The sequence below is a fragment of the Strigops habroptila genome, chromosome 1 (genome assembly GCF_004027225.2).
Source record: "Strigops habroptila isolate Jane chromosome 1, bStrHab1.2.pri, whole genome shotgun sequence".
Classification (NCBI taxonomy): Eukaryota; Metazoa; Chordata; class Aves; order Psittaciformes; family Psittacidae; genus Strigops; species Strigops habroptila.
Genome location: NC_044277.2, coordinates 112,641,911 through 112,661,530, shown reverse-complemented (window position 1 = coordinate 112,661,530; position 19,620 = coordinate 112,641,911). Strand labels below are relative to the sequence as shown.

The following is a 19,620-nucleotide window of genomic DNA, read 5'->3' as shown; positions in this document are numbered from 1 at the left end:
TGTATTTATAACTATAAAATCTATGAATGCTTTTGGTATAATGCTTTTTTGTGAGCTACCACATTTTTCCAGTTTTTCCAACTGGGAGCATAAAAGCGTAAGAATAAAGTAGTTGGAGGGGCTAGAAGCCTTTCCCATATTTGCATGTAGTTTGAACGAAAAGATAAAAAATACCAAGCGAGGAAACGATATCAGAATTGCTACAAAGCAAAGTCTAAATTGTGTTACAGATACATTTTAATGGTCACAATTGCTTTTGATAAATGTTGTTTCTATGAAGTATCTGGAACTCAATATTACCCCCATATAAGTGTATTTTTTTCTCTAGAGCCATAACCAGAATTAAAACTACAATAGTTCAGATACTTTGCAAATTTGAAATATGTATTTGTTTATGTTATTGTCACAAAGGTATCGTCTTCAGAACTGGCTTCATGTGCATGTACATGGTAACATCATTTGTGTAATGCAAAATTAACTTTTTTCCATAGTAAGCGTAGACGTCCTGGTTGTGGATCTTAAACAGCTGCATCTTCAGAACTTAATGTCTCATTCTTATAGGACTTCACCTGAAAGCAGATTATTTGGATAACTTTGTTAGCTGGTTAATGTCCACCACGTGACTGACAATTTTGTCGTTGTTCTGTACAAGGAAGCAATAAGCAAAGGTAGTATCTAGTGAAGTGAAGGCAGTGGAATAGGTATGTTGACACTGTGCCTCCCCCTAAGGAAGGGGGAAATATGCAAAACTACAGCAACTTCTGTGAGAGCTGAGAACCATCCTGCACCTTATCCTTCCCCCTCTCCCCTGGCATCCTCATGGCTCACCTGGCTGCTCCTATACCACTAAGAGTTGGTAGGAGGTGATGTTGCCTATATATCATCTGCTTTCACACATGAAGCACCAAATAAAGATATTGAGGTATGAATAAGTGCTTCTTATCTTTGTTTTACTTTTCTTCTCATCAATTTACAAAGCACCCGTAGGTAGTGTGTTAAAATTTCATATTGCCTGGACTCCACTGAGAAACGGCAGTTCTTGAAGACCATGCTCAAACCATCTCTGAAAAAAACATGATGTAACTGTAATTCCCATCTTCCTTTTCAGAATTTCCATTAATTAGCTTTTGTTTTCTTGTATGAAAAGAGTGGACTTTAGCCCTAAGCATAAGAAGTGTTTGATGCAGGGATGCATTAGTGGCTAGTTACAAACTTTAATGCGGACATTTCTTCTTTCAGTCCTTAAAGGAATGCAGAGGAATATTTATTGGATGCTGCACTTAATTTTGTAATAAGCAGAAAATAGCAGTTATGTACAGTGCATTAAAAAATGTATCACACATCAGAAGCACAAAAAATGTGGATTTAACAGTGCTGAAAGGGGAAAAAACATTTGAATCAGAGAAAATTAAGAGTGAAAGAGTATCAAAGGTGGTACTTTAGAGGGGAGTTATGATTTCTTAGTTATTTTAAAGAAAAAATCCTGGAGACTAACTCTGAGGATGTCACAGATTTATAAAGAAGAAAAATATAGGACAGACAGCAAGAAAGCTGAATAAAGAATTACAAATATAAGAAGGTAAGGCAAAATAGATAGAAACATTGCCTAGCAGAAAGTTTAAAGTAGCTTATAGCTGTGGACAGGAAAACATGAAAACTCGTTAAAAATTTGCTAAGAGGAGTATGGGCTTTCATGCCTTTGAAGCAGGACATTGGATTTTAAAGACTGTAGCAGAATCATTTCTGACAGATTGAATACATGCACTAATATTTAGTGTGAATATTTATGTAGTCCAGCATCTGCAATAGCTGTATATATGGTGAGATCCTTTAACTTGTATAATCTTAAGTCAAACAGTAGTAACTAATTCTCTGCAGGCTTAAGTAAATCCTGACACAGTCCTTTAGACTCAGTGAAGTTAGATCATTAAAGTGAAATGCAGTGAGTCAGGCACAATCATCTAGAACATCATCTTCAAGGGACTTAGTTAAAGAAAGCTGAAAAGCTGTGTGGACTAGCAAAAGACAGCTGACAAAACCAGAACTAAGGGTCAAGTACTAATCAGGATAAGTCAGAGTGGTGACCTCACTGCAGAGCCTGGTATGAGGCAGGAAGGAGCCCACCCTGAGGAGGGTGAAAGCAGTATCTGCTGGGAGGTTAAAACTGCAGCTTAACCCAATGCCTATCCCAAGGAAACTGTCAAATTCAAATACTTGGATGCAATTTAGATTATCTTGTTTCAATTTGTCTTTTGTTAGCATCTGCATCATATAAAGGATTACAAGGTGTAGGACGGGGAGGGCTGATAATTTGGACAGCATATCTCATAGCAGAGTGCTCAGATTTTCATCCAAACTGTACGGCTGCGCATTCTTCACATCTAAAGACATAAATCAGACCAGGAACATCATCCTGCCTTTTTATTCACCCCTGCTTCTCCAGCACACACCTCAGCCCCCAGCTGCTGCGTCTGCGCTTGGGGAATGGCCTCAGCACCTGGTGAGCATCTCCTCCAGTGCTGCCAACCGCAGTAGACCAGACTTAGGTGTAGGAGCTTCCCACCATGGTTTCATGACAGAGGCAGTCTGTTTCCCCCGAGTACATGAATAACTCTATTAATGAGTTTATGAAAATACTTGCCCCGGTTACCAAAAATCTGCAGCTGCATACAAATGGTGGCAGAGTATGTTTTTGCAAAGTGAGCTCTACTTAAAAAGGAGCCACTCTTTTATTAAATAATTTGTTTGAACACAAACTTTCTAATTCTTCCATTTCATGTTGGTAATTAAGCTGCTCTAACTTCTAAAATGTATAGATTTGTACAGTTTGTGATAAAATTATATATCTTGTATATACATCACATATATACTACATACTTTTCCGTGTCCGTCTTAGTCTTTGTGTTTTTTAAAGTAGTAGAACTTTAAAATAATTTGGAGCTTAACTATAAACTTTCTCACAAGGCAAAATATAACAAAATAACCACAAAGTTTCAATGCAATAGTGAAGAGGTTTGATGTATACTTGGGAAATCCTTCCATATTGCTATTTTAGTTTTTGCATTTATTTTGAGAATTAATTGTGACTGGGAGTGCTTTTGTTGTCACTGAGCTGTCTATTCTTGAGCAATCGTGTGGCATCGTTACATAGAGGAATCCAAGGCCAACCATAAGCACTGGAAGCACGTAAATGGAAAAATCAAGTCAACTGATTAAACAGGCTTTTATATGCTTTAATGTTTCTCTATTCTGCGTGACATGTTCTGTGGGTGGTGGGCTTGGGGTTTTTCTTGGGTTTTTTGCTTTCACAAGTAGAATTAGCATGGAACTTCTGACTCATATAACATGTCAACGCAAGCTTCATCCAAAGGTAGGAGAAGGGGCAAATATATTTGGGTTTGGGGTTTTTTTGTTTTTCTTTTCACTATACCAGATCCTTTCAGAAGACACAGGTGGCTCAGTTTTAACCTGACTTCCAATGTGTTTCTTTTTCATGCATAATGTATATCACCTTCAATCTCTTAAAATTATGATTGATTCTTTTCAGGTTTGTATTGCATTTTCTCTGTTACAATGTGAAAATACAAGATGTTTTTCCAACATGCTGTCCTATGCAATAATTATGAATTTTGTCTTACAGAGACATGTGACGCAGTCCAGTGGTAATCGAAAATTCAAGTGCACTGAATGTGGAAAAGCTTTTAAATACAAACATCACCTAAAGGAACACCTACGAATCCATAGTGGTAAATAAACCAAGCATTGAATTGTGTACTAATGTTGCCATTTCTACTTTTTATAACCTTGATGTGCTATCAGTCTTGTAAGTTTAAAATACTAGTATTTTCCCCTTTTTTTTTTTTTTTCCTCTGGGACTGTAAGCTGTGTGCAGGAAATATGTAGAATAACTCAAGAGCATTTGCAGTTGCAGCTTAAGTTCTGACAGTTAAGGAAAACTTCACTTATGGAAGAAGAAGCAGGGACATCCTTCTGGTCTCTTTTCACTTGACTGTTTTTTCGCAGTGTTCGCAGACCATTCAGCATGTTATGAGTCTTGCTAGAAAGAGCTATGCTTCCCGCTGTGACTGTGATTGTCATCACTTGAGACTAGTCATATTAAAATAGCCTTAGGACACAGATCTAATATTGTGATATACTGTCACAACAGTTTTAGTTTCTAAGGAAAGTTCCAATTTATAAGAAATTTAATATGTAATAATGTATTTTAATACATAATATAACAATAAGTTAAATGTGATCACTCAAAAGAGATTCTCAATTTCTGTCTTTAACCCAGATTTACCTATTGACAGGATGTCTGAAAACAATGTTTTAGGCCATCTTTCCCTTTCTTACCAATTGCTTAGTCATGACAACAGCAATGAAGTGCACCTCACTTACAAGTTGTCCCTCAGCAAACATCATCTTCATTTAATTTCCAGAGGGTAGCGGCACTGCACCTGTGAGTGGGAAAGCCTCAGTCAATGTGCTTTTCAATCTGAAGCAAGACAGCTATCTTGACTCTTTCCTTTTCCTCTGTAGCACAGATCCCCTGAAAAGCCAACTCTTACTGGGGGTTTAATGATTGCATAGTTGTGTGCCTCTTCCTGGCAATTTAACCTGACATTCATCTCTGAAGGCAAATATACATCTGTCTTCTACCTGTATCTGGTTTCCCGTTACTTAAACTTTGCCTGGATTTCAGCTGATGAGTACTGTATGAAGATCCAGATATACTGTATTTGAGCTTGCCACAATAAAATGGGTATAGCTCTTTGTACAGTTATGATTTGCATTTTATGGTGTTTTTTTCTTTAGTTAATCATATTCTATTTTTTCCATTCTGAAGTTTATGTACCTTCTGAAGTTAGTAGTTGTACTATTTGAATGGAGCTGAATGAAATCTTCAAGTATCATATAGACTGATTTATGTGATATGCAGTTACCGGGAAATACTGGAACATATCGTGATCATGTAGGTTCCATCCTGTATCTACTAGTGGATCATAAACTCACTAAAGGACTCTAAGATCAGAGCTATACATGACACAATTGCCCTTAGTAGTCAATTCACTGTAGAAGATGTTTTTCCATAGGACTCTTTGAGAGGTCATGTTGATGTATTCTTTTCTAGCTCTTGATGAAGTTATGCTGTAACCTAGTAAAGTGTTGCATATGCCTTTTTTCTTCTTCTTTTTTTTAATCTTTAGGAGAGAAGCCATATGAGTGCCCAAACTGCAAGAAACGTTTTTCCCATTCTGGTTCATACAGTTCACACATAAGCAGTAAGAAGTGTATTGGTTTGATGCCAGTGAATGGTCGAGCCCGGTCAGGGCTCAAGACGTCTCAGTGCTCCTCCCCTTCCCTTTCTGCATCACCAGGTAGCCCAGCAAGACCACAGATACGACAAAAGATAGAAAATAAACCCTTGCAAGAGCAACTTCCTGTTAACCAAATTAAAACTGAACCTGTGGATTATGAATTCAAGCCCATAGTGGTTGCTTCAGGAATTAATTGTTCAACCCCTTTGCAGAATGGGGTTTTTAGTGGTGGTAGCCCATTGCAGGCAACCAGTTCTCCTCAGGGTGTGGTGCAAGCTGTTGTTCTACCAACAGTAGGTCTGGTGTCTCCCATAAGCATCAACTTAAGTGACATTCAAAATGTACTTAAAGTGGCAGTGGATGGTAATGTAATAAGGCAAGTATTGGAAAACAATCATGCTAATCTTGCATCCAAAGAACAAGAAACAATCAGCAATGCATCTATACAACAAGCTGGCCATTCACTCATTTCAGCTATCAGTCTTCCTTTGGTTGACCAAGATGGGACAACCAAAATTATCATCAACTACAGCTTGGAGCAGCCAAGTCAACTTCAGGTTGTTCCACAAAATCTAAAAAAAGAAAACTCCGTTCCTACAAATAGTTGCAAAAATGAAAAATTACCAGAAGATCTTACAGTAAAGTCTGAGAAAGATAAGAACTTTGAAGGAGAGACCAATGATAGCACTTGTCTTCTTTGTGATGACTGTCCAGGAGACCTTAATGCACTTCAAGAATTAAAGCACTATGAAACGAAAAATCCTCCTCAGCTTCCTCAGCCCAGTAGAACAGAAGCTGAGAAGCCCGACTCCCCTGTCCCATCGGAAACTGGGGAGAGCAACTTATCTCCTGGTCAGCCACCTTTAAAGAACCTTTTATCGCTCCTAAAAGCATATTATGCATTAAATGCACAACCGAGCGCAGAAGAGCTTTCAAAAATAGCAGATTCAGTAAACCTACCACTGGATGTGGTAAAAAAGTGGTTTGAAAAAATGCAAGCTGGACAGATTTCTGTGCAGTCTTCTGGACCATCTTCTCCTGAACAAGTTAAATTAAGCAGTCCCACAGATGATGATGATCAAGCAGCAACTACAGACGTAAGCAAACCCCAGAACAGCACAAATAACTCACAAAATCCTGTCAGTACAACAAAATCTCAGACTGTACCAGGGGGATCAACTCTGAATGGTTCACGCAGTAGCACACCATCCCCATCGCCACTAAACCTTTCTTCATCAAGAAATTCACAGGGTTATACGTACACAACAGAGGGTGTACAAGAAGAGCCACAAATTGAACCTCTTGACCTTTCACTACCAAAGCAACATGGAGAACTGTTGGAAAGATCTACCATAACTAGTGTTTACCAGAACAGTGTTTATTCTGTCCAAGAAGAACCTTTGAACTTAACTTGTGCAAAAAAAGAACCACAAAAGGACAACAGTATTACAGACTCTGATCCTATTGTAAATGTAATCCCACCAAGTGCCAATCCCATAAATATTGCTATACCTACAGTCACTGCCCAGTTACCTACAATTGTTGCCATTGCTGACCAGAACAGTGTTCCATGCTTGAGAGCTCTCGCTGCCAATAAGCAAACCATTTTGATTCCACAGGTGGCTTATACATACTCTACCACAGTTAGTCCTGCGGTTCAAGAAACACCACCAAAACCAGCCCAAGCCAATGGAAATCAGGTACTTTGGTCCCTGTATTCCTGTATGTTGTGTATGATGTGTTCATTCTGTATCCATGCTGAACTAATAGAAAACTGTCAAGATAAATTAAATAAAAATGTAAATATAAGCTATCAGGCTTATTTGGCTTGGTTGTTAATGGGTAATAGATGTTACTGTTAAGTCCTCTGCAAAGCTAGCTCAGGCAGCTTGAGTCCAGACTTACAGAAACTACATAGTTCTGTGGATGGACAAGTCAGTTCTTCACCATATTCAGTCATTCAGAAGTGTCTTCTAGGACATTAGTGCTCATTATTCTAGAGGCAGTCTTATCCTCCTGATCAAAAAGCAAAATAGGGCCATGACTTATATTCCTTGCTGGCTCCATATCATCTCTTTACCCACACTCAGAAAATAAACTCTGGAACTTTTGGCTACTTCCTTCACGCTGCTCTGCTTTCTTGGCTTGCAGAGTAGCTGAATTCATCCTTACACTGTAATGGCACCTTAAACAAAATTCAGATATATTCTGTTTGGAAGGCGGGCAGGTATTTATCTTCTTCATCTACCATTCCTATATCCTGCCATGTTTCTCCCTGCAAACATCCAGATATGACCTAATCTCAGTCAGTCCTCCTGAGAAACACCTGTGCATGTTGAGGTAGGGACAGAGCAGAACAGAAAAGTGGCTCATGTAAAGACTGAGCATTTCTAATTAAAACTTAGAAATTGTTTAGCATTTCATGCAGGCTTCTGTACTGTCAAAGGCTGAGGAGCTTTGAAGACTTACAAGGTTGCTTATGTGTTAAGCTTTATAAGACAGAGAACATTTGAGGTAGCTAACGTACTTTTTTATATTCAGATTTGATAAGATATGCTAAAATTAATTGTGTGTAGTGATACTGCTGATATCGGTAGAAAATATTGTGCTTGTTACAGATGAGCTTCAACGCTTTAAATGCTTAGAAATAGACAACAGTTAGTTAGGATATTTTTAAAACTTTTTATTAATGAAACATTTGAAGTCCCCCAGATTTTGCATTTAGTATTTGTGATAGTTTTATGAGGAAGAAGATAGTAAAATATGCAAATTTGAATGGTAAGTTAAATAGCTTTTTGTGAAAACTACATCAAAAAATACAGTCTAAACTTCCATAAAATCCTAGAGGTAGCAAAATGTGGTGACAAATGTAAGTTGAAAAATGCAGTTAGATGTCGAGATTACTCATCCAACTTACTGGGGTACTTTATAGGTCTGTAATCTTCTTTTCGTTCCTGACATCACATTTATTTTATGGGCCCTAAAAATGATGTGTCAGTGTAGCTTAGACCTGGCCAGCAGTCAGATTTGGATGTGGTGAAAGTCAGTCCCAGAATTCTGATTCTGTATGGTGGCAGGAACTGCAAAGCAGAGCGATGCAGTGGAAGATTTTTTTGACTATGTAAGTCTAAGCAATTTTGTTTGTCTGTTTATGGAATTAAAGAGAATAACAGTGCAGCTTCAGCTTACATTTTATAATATTGTGTGCTGCATCCATGGGTTTTTTTTATATTGAACTAAACCTTTTTCGTAATTTTTCTTAAGGATGAAAGGCAAGACACTAGCTCAGAAGGAGTATCAAATGTAGAAGATCAAAATGATTCTGATTCAACACCCCCAAAGAAAAAGATGAGAAAGACAGAAAATGGGATGTATGCATGTGATTTATGTGACAAAATATTCCAGAAGAGCAGCTCATTATTGAGACATAAGTATGAACACACAGGTATGTACTAGGAAGAGCAGTTTCAGATCATTATTTCATGCAGTGCGTAACTGATAATCTCAATTGGAATCCAGTTCTCAGAAAGTGTAGGGAAGTGTAATAGTCCTTCTTATAATCTGTGCTCAGCTGTCTCTAGGAACCTATGTTTTGTATATTTGTTTGACAGAACTGCAATTCTGTGTTTCTTTAAATTTATGAGACCTAAACCCTGAATAGAAAAAAGGGAATTTCTTCCATCTGGCTCATGGACAGTCATCTGCAAGCAACAGCCTGTAGTCAAGGATGTAGTACTTCTAATTTACATTGCCTGGTTATGAATTAAGAAAAATTAAAAATTAAAATATTAAATTAAGAAAAAAGGATTGTGTATGTGTATGATAGTTTACATGAAAGGCAGAGATCTCTCTAGCATGAAGGATTTTCAAATTAAGCCACATTTTTAATGATCTGAAATTAACAGCTGTTTGTCGGACATGGACTCTAACCTCTTTGGCTTTGATTTTTATTTTTAATTTTTCATAATTGTTCCTTTTTGCTCCAGTTCTGCTATCTTTAGTCTTTTTTTTCCACAACTGTTGCTCTCTTATTTCTTTGGTGATGCCTTAAAAAAATTTTTTTTATTGTTTAGGTGCCTATATTGTATTTCTGCATATTAATGTTCTAATTTCATCTCACATATAGAATTTAAAAGATAAAAAATCCCCTTCTGTATTCACCACTTGATCAAGTTTCTCAACTTGTATTCATTAACGCTATCTGTTTTCATGCCTTTCCTGTCCTGAGGCTCTTAACTCCTCCATTACATAACACAACTCTTCATTCTACTTTTAAATTCAGTGCAGTGTTCAGAATCATAGAATCATTTAGGTTAGAAGAGACCCTTAAGATCATCAAGTCCGACCATTAACTTTACACTGCCAAGTCCACCACTAAACCATGTCCCTAAATGCCACAACTACGCATCTTTTAAATACCTCCTGGGATGGCAACTCAACGCCTTCCCTGGGCAGCCTGTCCCAGTGCTTGCCAACACTTTTGGGGAAAAATTTTTTCAAATATCCAATCTAAACTTCCCCTGGCACAACATGAGCCCATTTCCTCTCATCCTATCACTTGTTACTTGGGAAGAAAGAGCAACACCCACCTCGCTGTTTGTTTGGCATAAGTTGACATGGAGGTGTTGATAATCGCTATAGTGTGATCAAAAAACTGCTGATTGTGTCTGTCCCTTATGGGCTAAGACAGTGCAAAGTTGTTTTGGGTAGCAACTTTGAGTGTTGAAATCAAAATAACATTGCTAGGTTCCTGCTATGCTTAGAAGAGACTCTAAAAACAAGGCAACAAAGTAACAGAGTAGAAAGCTGCAAAACAGAGCAGAAAGAACTAAATGAAACAAAGAAGATTTTCCTTGCTAATGTATGTGTCAGCAAGTCAGCAAGTTTTGTAACAAGGCATTTTACCTGTGATTTTACCTGTGACAACCTACATTTTAGAATGAGTTTTCCTTTACCTAAAAGATGGAAGAAGGACTTGGTACACAAAAACCAACATAAAAGCTTAGTTGATTTAAAATTTCCATCAATATAGAAAAGTCAGAATGGTTTTGAGTCAAAATAATGTTTACTGCAAGAAAAGTATCTCCTTTTCTAATTTACTTACGCTGTACCTTTTTGTGCTAAAGTTACATCTGAGAATCTGTTTGGCTTTCAGTTTTCCTAAAAAACTTAAAATTACCCGTGTAATTGTAATTACCCTTGCATCCTTTGATCCTCAGGTGAAAAACGCAGGCTGAGAATGCATGGAGTAGAATGTCTTCTTAAATAAAATTAATTTTTGGTAATATGTCCACCAACAGCATTTTATAGTGAAAACAATAGTATAATTCTTTACAACTTCTGCTACAACTGTTTGTGCTTTATTTTGTAGGTAAAAGACCTCATGAGTGTGGTATCTGCAAAAAAGCATTTAAACACAAACACCATTTGATCGAACACATGCGACTGCATTCTGGGGAAAAACCTTACCAATGTGACAAATGTGGAAAGCGGTTTTCACACTCGGGGTCTTACTCTCAACACATGAATCATCGATACTCCTATTGTAAAAGAGAGGCAGAAGAGCGTGACAGCACGGAACAGGAGGAGACAGGCCAGGAGGTCCTCAATAACGAGCATGCTGGTGCCAGGGCATCTCCATCACAGATCGACTCAGATGAGAGAGAGAGTCTAACCAGGGAAGAAGAGGAAGACAGTGAAAAAGAGGAAGAGGAGGAGGAAGAAAAAGAGATAGAAGGACTTCAGGAAGAAAAAGAATGTAGGAAACTACAAGAAGTAGAGGATGAAGAAGAAGAAGTAGAAGAAGATGAAGGGAAAACTGAAGGTAACAAGAATGATGAAGCTGTAAATCAAGCAAGCAATGCAGAACCAGAAGTTATACAGAATAATGGGCAGGTGTCAGAAGAAAAAAAATAAAGCTTAAATGATAGTTTTTTCTATAAGGAAAAAAAAATTGGTAATGAAGTTCGTTCTATATTATACATGCTTTTCATGGAAACGCAGTAGCCTGCATACTGTGATTTCTGTTCACTACTGTGTAAAAAAATATATATATAAAAAAAAAGAAAAAGGAAAAAAAAAGAAATCCAGGTGTGCCTGAACCTCAAACTTAGTAATTTTTCACACAGTTTTCAAAGTTAGGAACAAGTTTATAACATGAAGCAGATTAGAAAAATACAGTGACTCTGGAAGCAAAGATTTAACAGGTTTTAGGAAACCTGATTTATTAGACAAGCATCTGGCATTGTTTGTTTTATCAGTATTAATTTTCATTCTTAAGTTGATTAATTTTTAAGCTGTACAATTGGGAGAGATTTATATGATTTTTTTTTTTTTTTTTTTTTTTAAATGGTAAAACATTTCCTAAATCCACTTCAGTATTTTCTTATGTTTTAAAATGTGAGAACTTCTGCACTACAAAATTCCCTTTTGCAGAAACCTGTAATGCAGTTGCAAACAGTGCTTGGCTACCTTTGTAAATTCAACCTAGAAGGTAGCGGTTTATGACATTAGATGTTGTAGTAGAGCATATTCTCATTTAAAGTGTATTGTTAGCCTTAAGAAAGCAGATGATAGAAGAACTGAAGTTTCTTACTCATGTGATTAAAAATGTAGTTGAAAGGATTGTCGTTGAGTTCTGATTGCAGGGACTAACAGTGTTAATACTGGTAAGGACAGCAAAGTCGTCAAAATCAGTGTTTGTAATTGTGTTTTGAGTATGTAGTAACAATATGAAGGATATGATATGAAGCTTTGTATCTCCTTTGGCCTTATGCAAGACCTGTGTGCTGTAAGTGCCATTTATCAGTATTATAAAGGCTCTAAGCATCCTTTATCCAATGTGTGGCCTACAATAACTAGCATTTGTTGATTTGTATCAAACTTCTAAACTAATCATGGGGAAAAAAACACTCAGCCATCAGAGAAGTAAGAACACTGGTATATTTCATTATTTAATTATTTGGTGGTATTTTGGGTTAATACCTGACTTGCAGAATTTCTCTACAATAATTACAAGGGAAATTTTCTAATCTGCTTTATTGCTTTATTGGTTTACTTTAATTTCAGACACATACATGACATGTTATCTGGCTCATAAGTATTTTCAAATGTTAGTTATTATGGACCCCATTTATTAACAATGTTAGCTGATTTTTACCTATCAGTATTATTTTATTTCTTTTAGTTTATAGATCTGTGCAACATTTTGTACTGTATGTCTTCAAACCTGGCAGTATTAATACCCTTCTTACTGACATATGTACCTTTTTAGTTTTAGAAAACTTTTATATTTATGTGTCTTATTTTTATATTTCTTTATTTATTACACAGTGTAGTGTATAATACTGTAGTTTGTATTAATACAATAATATATTTTAGTATGAAAATTTGGAAAGTTGATAAGATTTAAAGTAGAGATGCAATCGGTTCTCTTGCATTGAGATTTGATTTAACAGTGTTATGTTAACATTTATACTTGCCTTGGACTGTAGAACAGAAGAATTAAAATGGGAATGTATTAATTTTACAATTGCAATCAATTCATTTTACCTTTACCCAGTTTTTAATATAAAGCTCTTAAATTTTGAAATTCACTGTGTGACTAATAGCATGATGCTCTGCAGTTTTATTAAGAGATTAGTCTAACCATAAACCTCTCATTTCCTTAGTAAGCCAAATTAGAATAATCTTATAAACAGTGTTGGGAACAATGTTTAACATTTTTGTGCCAATTTGTTCCTGTATTCATGTATGTATGTTACAAATCTGAAACTTCATTTTTAAGTTCCTTGTTACATCATGGTCATTTTCTAGTTTTTTACCAGACTCCCCATCTCACAATAAAATGCGTCAACAAGTCTGACTTACTGTCATTATTCTGGTCATTTAGAAAATGGTTTTGAATTATTTCTATGAGATGTTATTCAGACACGGTTCCTGCTTCAGTGTCAATACTCAGTTTCAATTGTGCGTAAGGAACACATAAGTGAAAGGAAGGTTTGACTGTGTGCAGGCAGAGGGATCGCTCCGTTAGTTTATTGATTTACCAGCCTTAGTAGAACAACTGAGTTTCCAAAATGAACTGTGTGGGTTTGTGATTTTTTTTTCCCCTCTCGTATCTGTCTAATAGAGTTTAATGCTGTCTTTCAATAAGACTGCTTTTAAAGGAAGTAAGCTTATAGCTGTTTTCTTGATTTAGCAATAAGCTAGTGAAAAGATTGATGTATATATTGCTCTTGAACTTTCCAAAGATACGGCACCAACATTACATATATATTATACATATAATTTCAGCAATGTAAGTACGAAGGCTTGAAAGTTGTATTACATATGCATGTTTACAATGTTTTGCAGTTTAAGCAAAATTTAGAGACTGTTCTTTAAGAAACATTCTGTTTTATAATGATTTCCTAAAAGGGGATTTCAGTTGTTAATTTTGGGGGTGGGGGGGGTGGGGGGTGTTACACAAACATCATGTAATTTATTTTATATTCACATATCTAAGTTTTGAATAATTCTCAATCTTATTATCTCAGCATTAATACATACAAAAGATTTATTCCGTATAGTAATTGTTTTGCTTTGTCTGTATTTTGCTGTCCAGTATACCAAATATTGCACTTTAAAGTGGAGTAAGCTTCTGACTCAGTAGTATCATTGAGGTAAACATGAGAAGGCTGTTTTGAAAAAAAAAAATCATTTATATTTCATCAATAATGTTGCCTTGTAATTATTATTGTAACAGAATCAATCAGGTAGTTCAGGATTTCTTGCAGGTAAAAATGGCTCCGCTCTGTTCTAGGTAATGAAACACACCTCTTTTTAAAATGTTTTAAGATTTCTCATGTTCCAGGAACATCTTACTTGTCTATAGTAATAAACTCAGTGAGACATTTGTTGAAATGGGAAAATTTTGCTGTCTTCAGTTGTAGAGCAAAGAATTTTAATAAATCCAGGGTTAAGCTTGTGAAAGGCCAATAACTTCGATTTCCAGAACCTTAAATGAAGCAAAAGAAAACTGTGCTTGGGTAGAGAGCAAAGTCCAAGCAATTTTGATTCAGGAAATGCCATTGATTTTGTGGAGAAAATTTATATTCATTACTTAGACTATGAAACCGTCATTAACATTTTTATCTTCATAATGGATTGGTGTATTGAATTTTGCATCTGTTAAGCGTGGAGATGCCTCTGATGTTTGTGACCTTATAACATCATTTATTATCCCTTTGAAAAACACAAAAAACTGTGATGAATCTTCGTGTAGCAGAGTAAACTCATCTGGAACATAGAGGAGCTTAGGAGGTGCAAGCTTTATTCCCAGCCCCACCAGTGAGATGCCCGCAGCACAGACGGGTGTGCAGCATAGAGAAGGCCAGGCAGCTGTGAAGGAGTCCATCCACCAACGTACCAGAATCACTCCAACTGCAGCCACATGGACCTTTTCTCTACATTAATTGCAAAGCCATTTCAAGCAAAGTAAGGTTCCCACATGAAAAAAAGTCAAAGCAGAAGCATAAAGCCTTTGCATTCTGCTCTTTGAACATAAATAGAAGTTGGAAAAGAGCAGTAAAAATGAAACGTAGTTTTAGTAAAACTTCACTGTCCTGTGACCTCTTCTTTGATCAAAAGATGAAAAGTACATCAGTTGCCCTGTGTGCCCGGGCTGTGGTCTGTGCCTGCTTCTTCCTCGTGCTCATTGTGTGTGACTTATCTTAGCCAAGCAATCAGGGGACAGTCACCTGTCCAGACTGATAAAATGAAAAGTGTCTTTGAGAATGCAGCATGGGACAGAGCACTGACCTGAGCCTAATGTTCTGGGGTTGGCTTTGCTACCAACCTGTTTTATGACTCCAGAACGTAATTAATTTGTATGTTTAAAAGTCAGTTCCGGTTGCAAAATTATGACAGCGGGATGTCCTCTCAAGCAATTTGAGAATAGGAAAAATATTACAGAAAAGCTATAGAAAGAATGTTATGGAAGTATATATTAAGTTTCATGCCTTGGGATGGGGAATACACTTCTGAGACTGTGAGCAAACAGGAACAGAAAGAGAGACATAAGGCTACAAAGAAAACTAGAAGATGTGTTGAAGAGAAGTAACTGCTTTCTCCTCTTTTAGTAGTGTTCATGTAACATCCCACTGGTGATTCTGGTGGCATTGTCAAATTCTCCATGACCACGTTGCTGTCTACTTGCTGGTTTTCTGGAGCAGCCTGTCCATATGTGTGATTGGTAACAGCAATGCTGTAGGTATGAGCTTGAAAACGGGGGTTTTTTTAAATTGTATAGAATTAGAAATAATTGGATAAAGTAACAGATACTAAAAAAAAGAAATGAGCAAGTCTTGTTAGTTTGGCTAATCTCAGAGTAGAGTGCCAGCATGTTCCAATAGCTATCTTAAATTTTAGTAGAAGAATGTACCATGGCATAACCCAAAATGCAATAGTTACCCTAAAAGGCACTATTTTTCGGACAGATTGAGTAAAAATTGCTTAAACTGGCAAGAAGTGGTGTGTTTGCACTCTTGAGTAAAATTATTCGAATGCAATTCTTGCCAGTAAACCTTCAGTCAGCATCTGCACAAGTAGCACTTCACTGATGTTTGTGCTGGCAAAGTGTGCCTGGGACAATGGTGGCCACAAGACTGAGTGGCAATTTGAAAGCAAAGCCATTTACAAGAGAGAAAATATGATGCTACTAAAAGCACCATTTTGCCACAGCAAAAGGCTGCATTGGGGCTTTTATCATCAAAGTGATGAAAGATCAGGAGTTCACACTCCAAACCAACATAGAAGTCTATAGTGGAGAAATGAAAATAGTTTCTACTGTATGGAAGACCATTAGAGGTGAAGGTGATGATTTGAGGATGGGAAAAGGCCATTTTGCTCATGGAGGCCACAGTGAAGATAGGTAATGGCTTTTGAGCAGAGGAGGAGAGAGGAAAAAGTTTGCTCTGTGCTGTCCTCAGTGCTTCTTGAAAGTGTGTTGGTTTAAATTAATTTACTACCAGTGTGTAAGTCTGCACGCAATTTGCTGTATGTTTTGCAATTCACATTCTGGTACTTAAAAGTATCTTTTCTTCTCCTTCCTTGGCAGAATAGCTTGTTTAATTGTCACTAGGATAATCTCTGAATTTCATAATGGAAATTCATTTGTTGTTCATGTTTTTCTTAGGCAGTTGTTCCAATTACATTTGCACAGTCTGATTTTCACCAAAAAATGAATACAAAAAGGTTATGATGGTCAAATGACCTCTTAAAAGTGATCAAATATTTACAACTTTTGTTTTATCTCTCTGCTTCTTCATGACCTCTGGTCACTAATCTGTCACACAGTCTTCTTCATTGTGTGTATATGGCTATCATACACATTGTATGTATGTTGTCTCTAGGGGAAACACTATATTATGATATGCTTTGTATTTCATGACTTCAGAAAATAAAATCTGATCTTTTAAACTGTAATTAGAAAATAAAGTGACAGGTGGGATTAAACATGAAATGTGCTGATGTCTACAGCACTTTTTGGCAAAGTTTGTCCTAGTAGGTTGCCGAATGTGAAAGTAGCGTAGTATTAATCTACAACTAGGTAAAGTTTTCCAAGGCCTTACCTTTACATGATCAGATACCAAAAAAGATCTTTAAAAAATATGAGGACAGTGGGAAGTAATCTTTAAAATAAATATCTTGAGAATGCCATTTTGGTCTTTCCTTTGATTTTCCAGTGAATCTCAAGATCTCTGATGCCGCTTTCGGATTTTAACATTTCTATATTGGGAACTGCCGTTGGGTTTTGATCATCTCTGTGTAAACTAAGGTTTGTGTAATAATCACAAGATTTGCATTGTGTGTTAATTCAGGAATTAAGGGGATAAATCAATTAAACCCAGGAAAAAATGAAACACACCTGCACTATCTTTGTGTCATTCCTCATGAGTTTCTGTTCCTCTTTTACATGGAAAGCCTGCTCACTTTTAGCACACCCTGGGCCCAAAGACAGACCACAAGTCTGACAGTGCTTTGCCTGACTGGGTCCTGTTCCCATCTCTTACTCTTCAGGAACTCTCTCTTTAGCCAAGATCCTGCATGACTGTTGATGAATAGAATGAGAACCCTTGAATTCTCTGAAGCTTTCTACAATTTTAATGACAGGTAAGCTGTTAACAAAGATACAGAGGAAGAGTTTTGCTCTTTCAGTGTGCAAGAATAAAATCTGTTGGACCAAATTGGTCAAGACGTAAGTTCATTGGAAAATCATGCAAAATTCTGAAAATAACAAGCACTTCCAACAGCTTTGAAAGGCCATGTCGCTGTACACAAAACAGGTACTTGGAATTCTGCCCCCTCCTCAATCAAATCAACCCAATAAAGTGAAAACATTTCTGTGGACAGTAGTCCCCAATTTCTTTTGCTGAGGCTGAATGCAATGCTGTCGCTGGTCTCCAGACCAGGAGCTGAACAGCTATCTGACTTGCAGATGCTTCATTTTGAGGCCTTGAGAGCAGTAAGTGTTGGAGTTAGGAGGAGGAAGGTTTAACCTTCCTGTCAGCTGGGGCCAGTTGTGCTGCCAGCAGCACCTTCCCATGAGCTGCTGCTGCTGCTACCAGCCAGGGAGTGTTTGAAGTGGTCATGGTTACAGCCTGACCAGGTCAAATGATCTCAGCTGTGGTTGCAGAGATAATGGAGGCTTCAATCAAGACAAGCTGACTAAGTTGACCTCACATGAGCATTTATCCCCATTTAAACAGCTCCAAAGAATGCCTCTGGCAGGAGTGAGCAGCTATGCCTTGGAGGAGCTGCCAGCCTGTGTCACCTGAGGCTGGAGAAAAGCCACCCCTTGGTCTGTAAACTACAAATTCTGGAAAGTAGTGACTCATGTTCCCCAAGCATGGCATTGTCTTTGGAATCTTCTTTTTTTTTTTTAATCTTTTTTATCAGGCTGTTCCTTTTTGGCATTCTGGTCTCCAAGACAATCTTGTTGTGTCAGGTGTTCTTAAAAGGTCCTGAAGCTTGGTAAGAGGCACTAAGCTTCAACAGGAGCAAGGAATTCCAGTAGTTGTACTTGTGATGAGCGTTATCACAATTTCCATGTCTTTTCCAACCCAGTTTTTCTGTCTCAGGAAAAAAAAAAGGCAGATAAAAAGAAGTAACCAATGATTACACAGGGTTATTCAGGCAGAGTTGGGAACAGAACTGAGGTCTTTAACACGGGCAAGCCATCTGCCTTGCACTTCAGCATGCGGTGTGTTCTGAAGGAATATGGCAAATGGAGCGTTTCTGTGAGTTTCAACGGCACAGTAGAGCTCACCCCTTAGCAGCTACACCACTTGACAAGCTTCTCCTCTTACACTGCAGTCGAGAAGCCAGTTCTTCTGCTTAAGCAGCTAAGACTCAGACTTTGCATACAGTAACAGCATCTCATTCAGATCAGCAGATGCAAAAAGAAAGAAAGGGCTGGTGGGACATTTGGATAGGTGGTTGGTTGCCACTAGGAATTTACTTCCAGAAGTGTTTCCTGAAACCCGTAATACTTGTGCCTCATTGCTCCCTGCATGGGCTGATGCTGGGTTTTCTGGTATAAGCAAAGAGGTGAGTGTGCTGTCCATGTGGGGGGAGTTCAGGTTCTGCCAGCGACTCTTACAGAGGGGAAAGAATAAAAGCTTTGCTGATTTCCTGCTGGCCCAATACATCATCTTGTTCCCTGCAGGTTCTTTTGTGAAGGCCACCTGTCAGGGACATGTTGTCTGGGTCCTGATGGCTCCCTAGAGGAGGCTCCAGCTGTAACTCTCAGGGGAGAGAAGTGAAGGGGGAAAAACACCTCAGTGCAGCAAATTGTTCCACATATGAGTAATCTTTCTATACAGAATTTCTTCAACTCGTCATTACTTACGTAAGTAAAACTATTGTAGGATCTGCTTTTTCTCCTTTGCAGTTAAAATATAGTGGGTTCTTTTAATGTTAAGGAAAATAAAATCTTAACTCCTGCTTTACTGTATTTTATTACTTAATCTAGTTTCTAACTGTGCCCTCACCATCTCTGTATAAAAAGGCCAGTACTGCATTGCTTACTCTTTGATAATGGGCATGTATTTGGTTCAGTGAAATCTGAATCTGTTCAGCTCACTGTATCTAAAACTAATTGAAAATAGCTAGAGAATCTGATGGTAAAAGATGCAAATATTTCATAGCCAGAACCATGAATAGGTCGAAGACCATTTATTTTCCTGACTTGTTTTGAACTGTATGTTGGAAAGCACTGTTCAAGTTTTGCTGGGTAGACCAAATCCACCCAAACATG

At 37.4% G+C, this 19,620-nt stretch overlaps 1 protein-coding gene across 3 annotated transcripts in view; it reads left to right on the top strand.

Annotated features, from left to right (window-relative positions):
• Positions 1 to 13,185, top strand: part of ZEB1 (zinc finger E-box binding homeobox 1) — a 119,805-nt gene extending 106,620 nt beyond the window's left edge. For all 3 annotated transcript variants that reach the window (XM_030511779.1, XM_030511788.1, XM_030511797.1), the window contains exons 6-9: positions 3,641 to 3,746; positions 5,211 to 7,021; positions 8,586 to 8,766; positions 10,693 to 13,185. In XM_030511779.1, the coding sequence (XP_030367639.1) occupies positions 3,641 to 3,746; positions 5,211 to 7,021; positions 8,586 to 8,766; positions 10,693 to 11,237 (2,643 nt within the window). In that variant the 3' untranslated portion in view covers positions 11,238 to 13,185. The remainder of the gene's footprint in view (positions 1 to 3,640; positions 3,747 to 5,210; positions 7,022 to 8,585; positions 8,767 to 10,692) is intronic.
• The last annotated feature ends 6,435 nt before the right edge of the window (positions 13,186 to 19,620 follow it).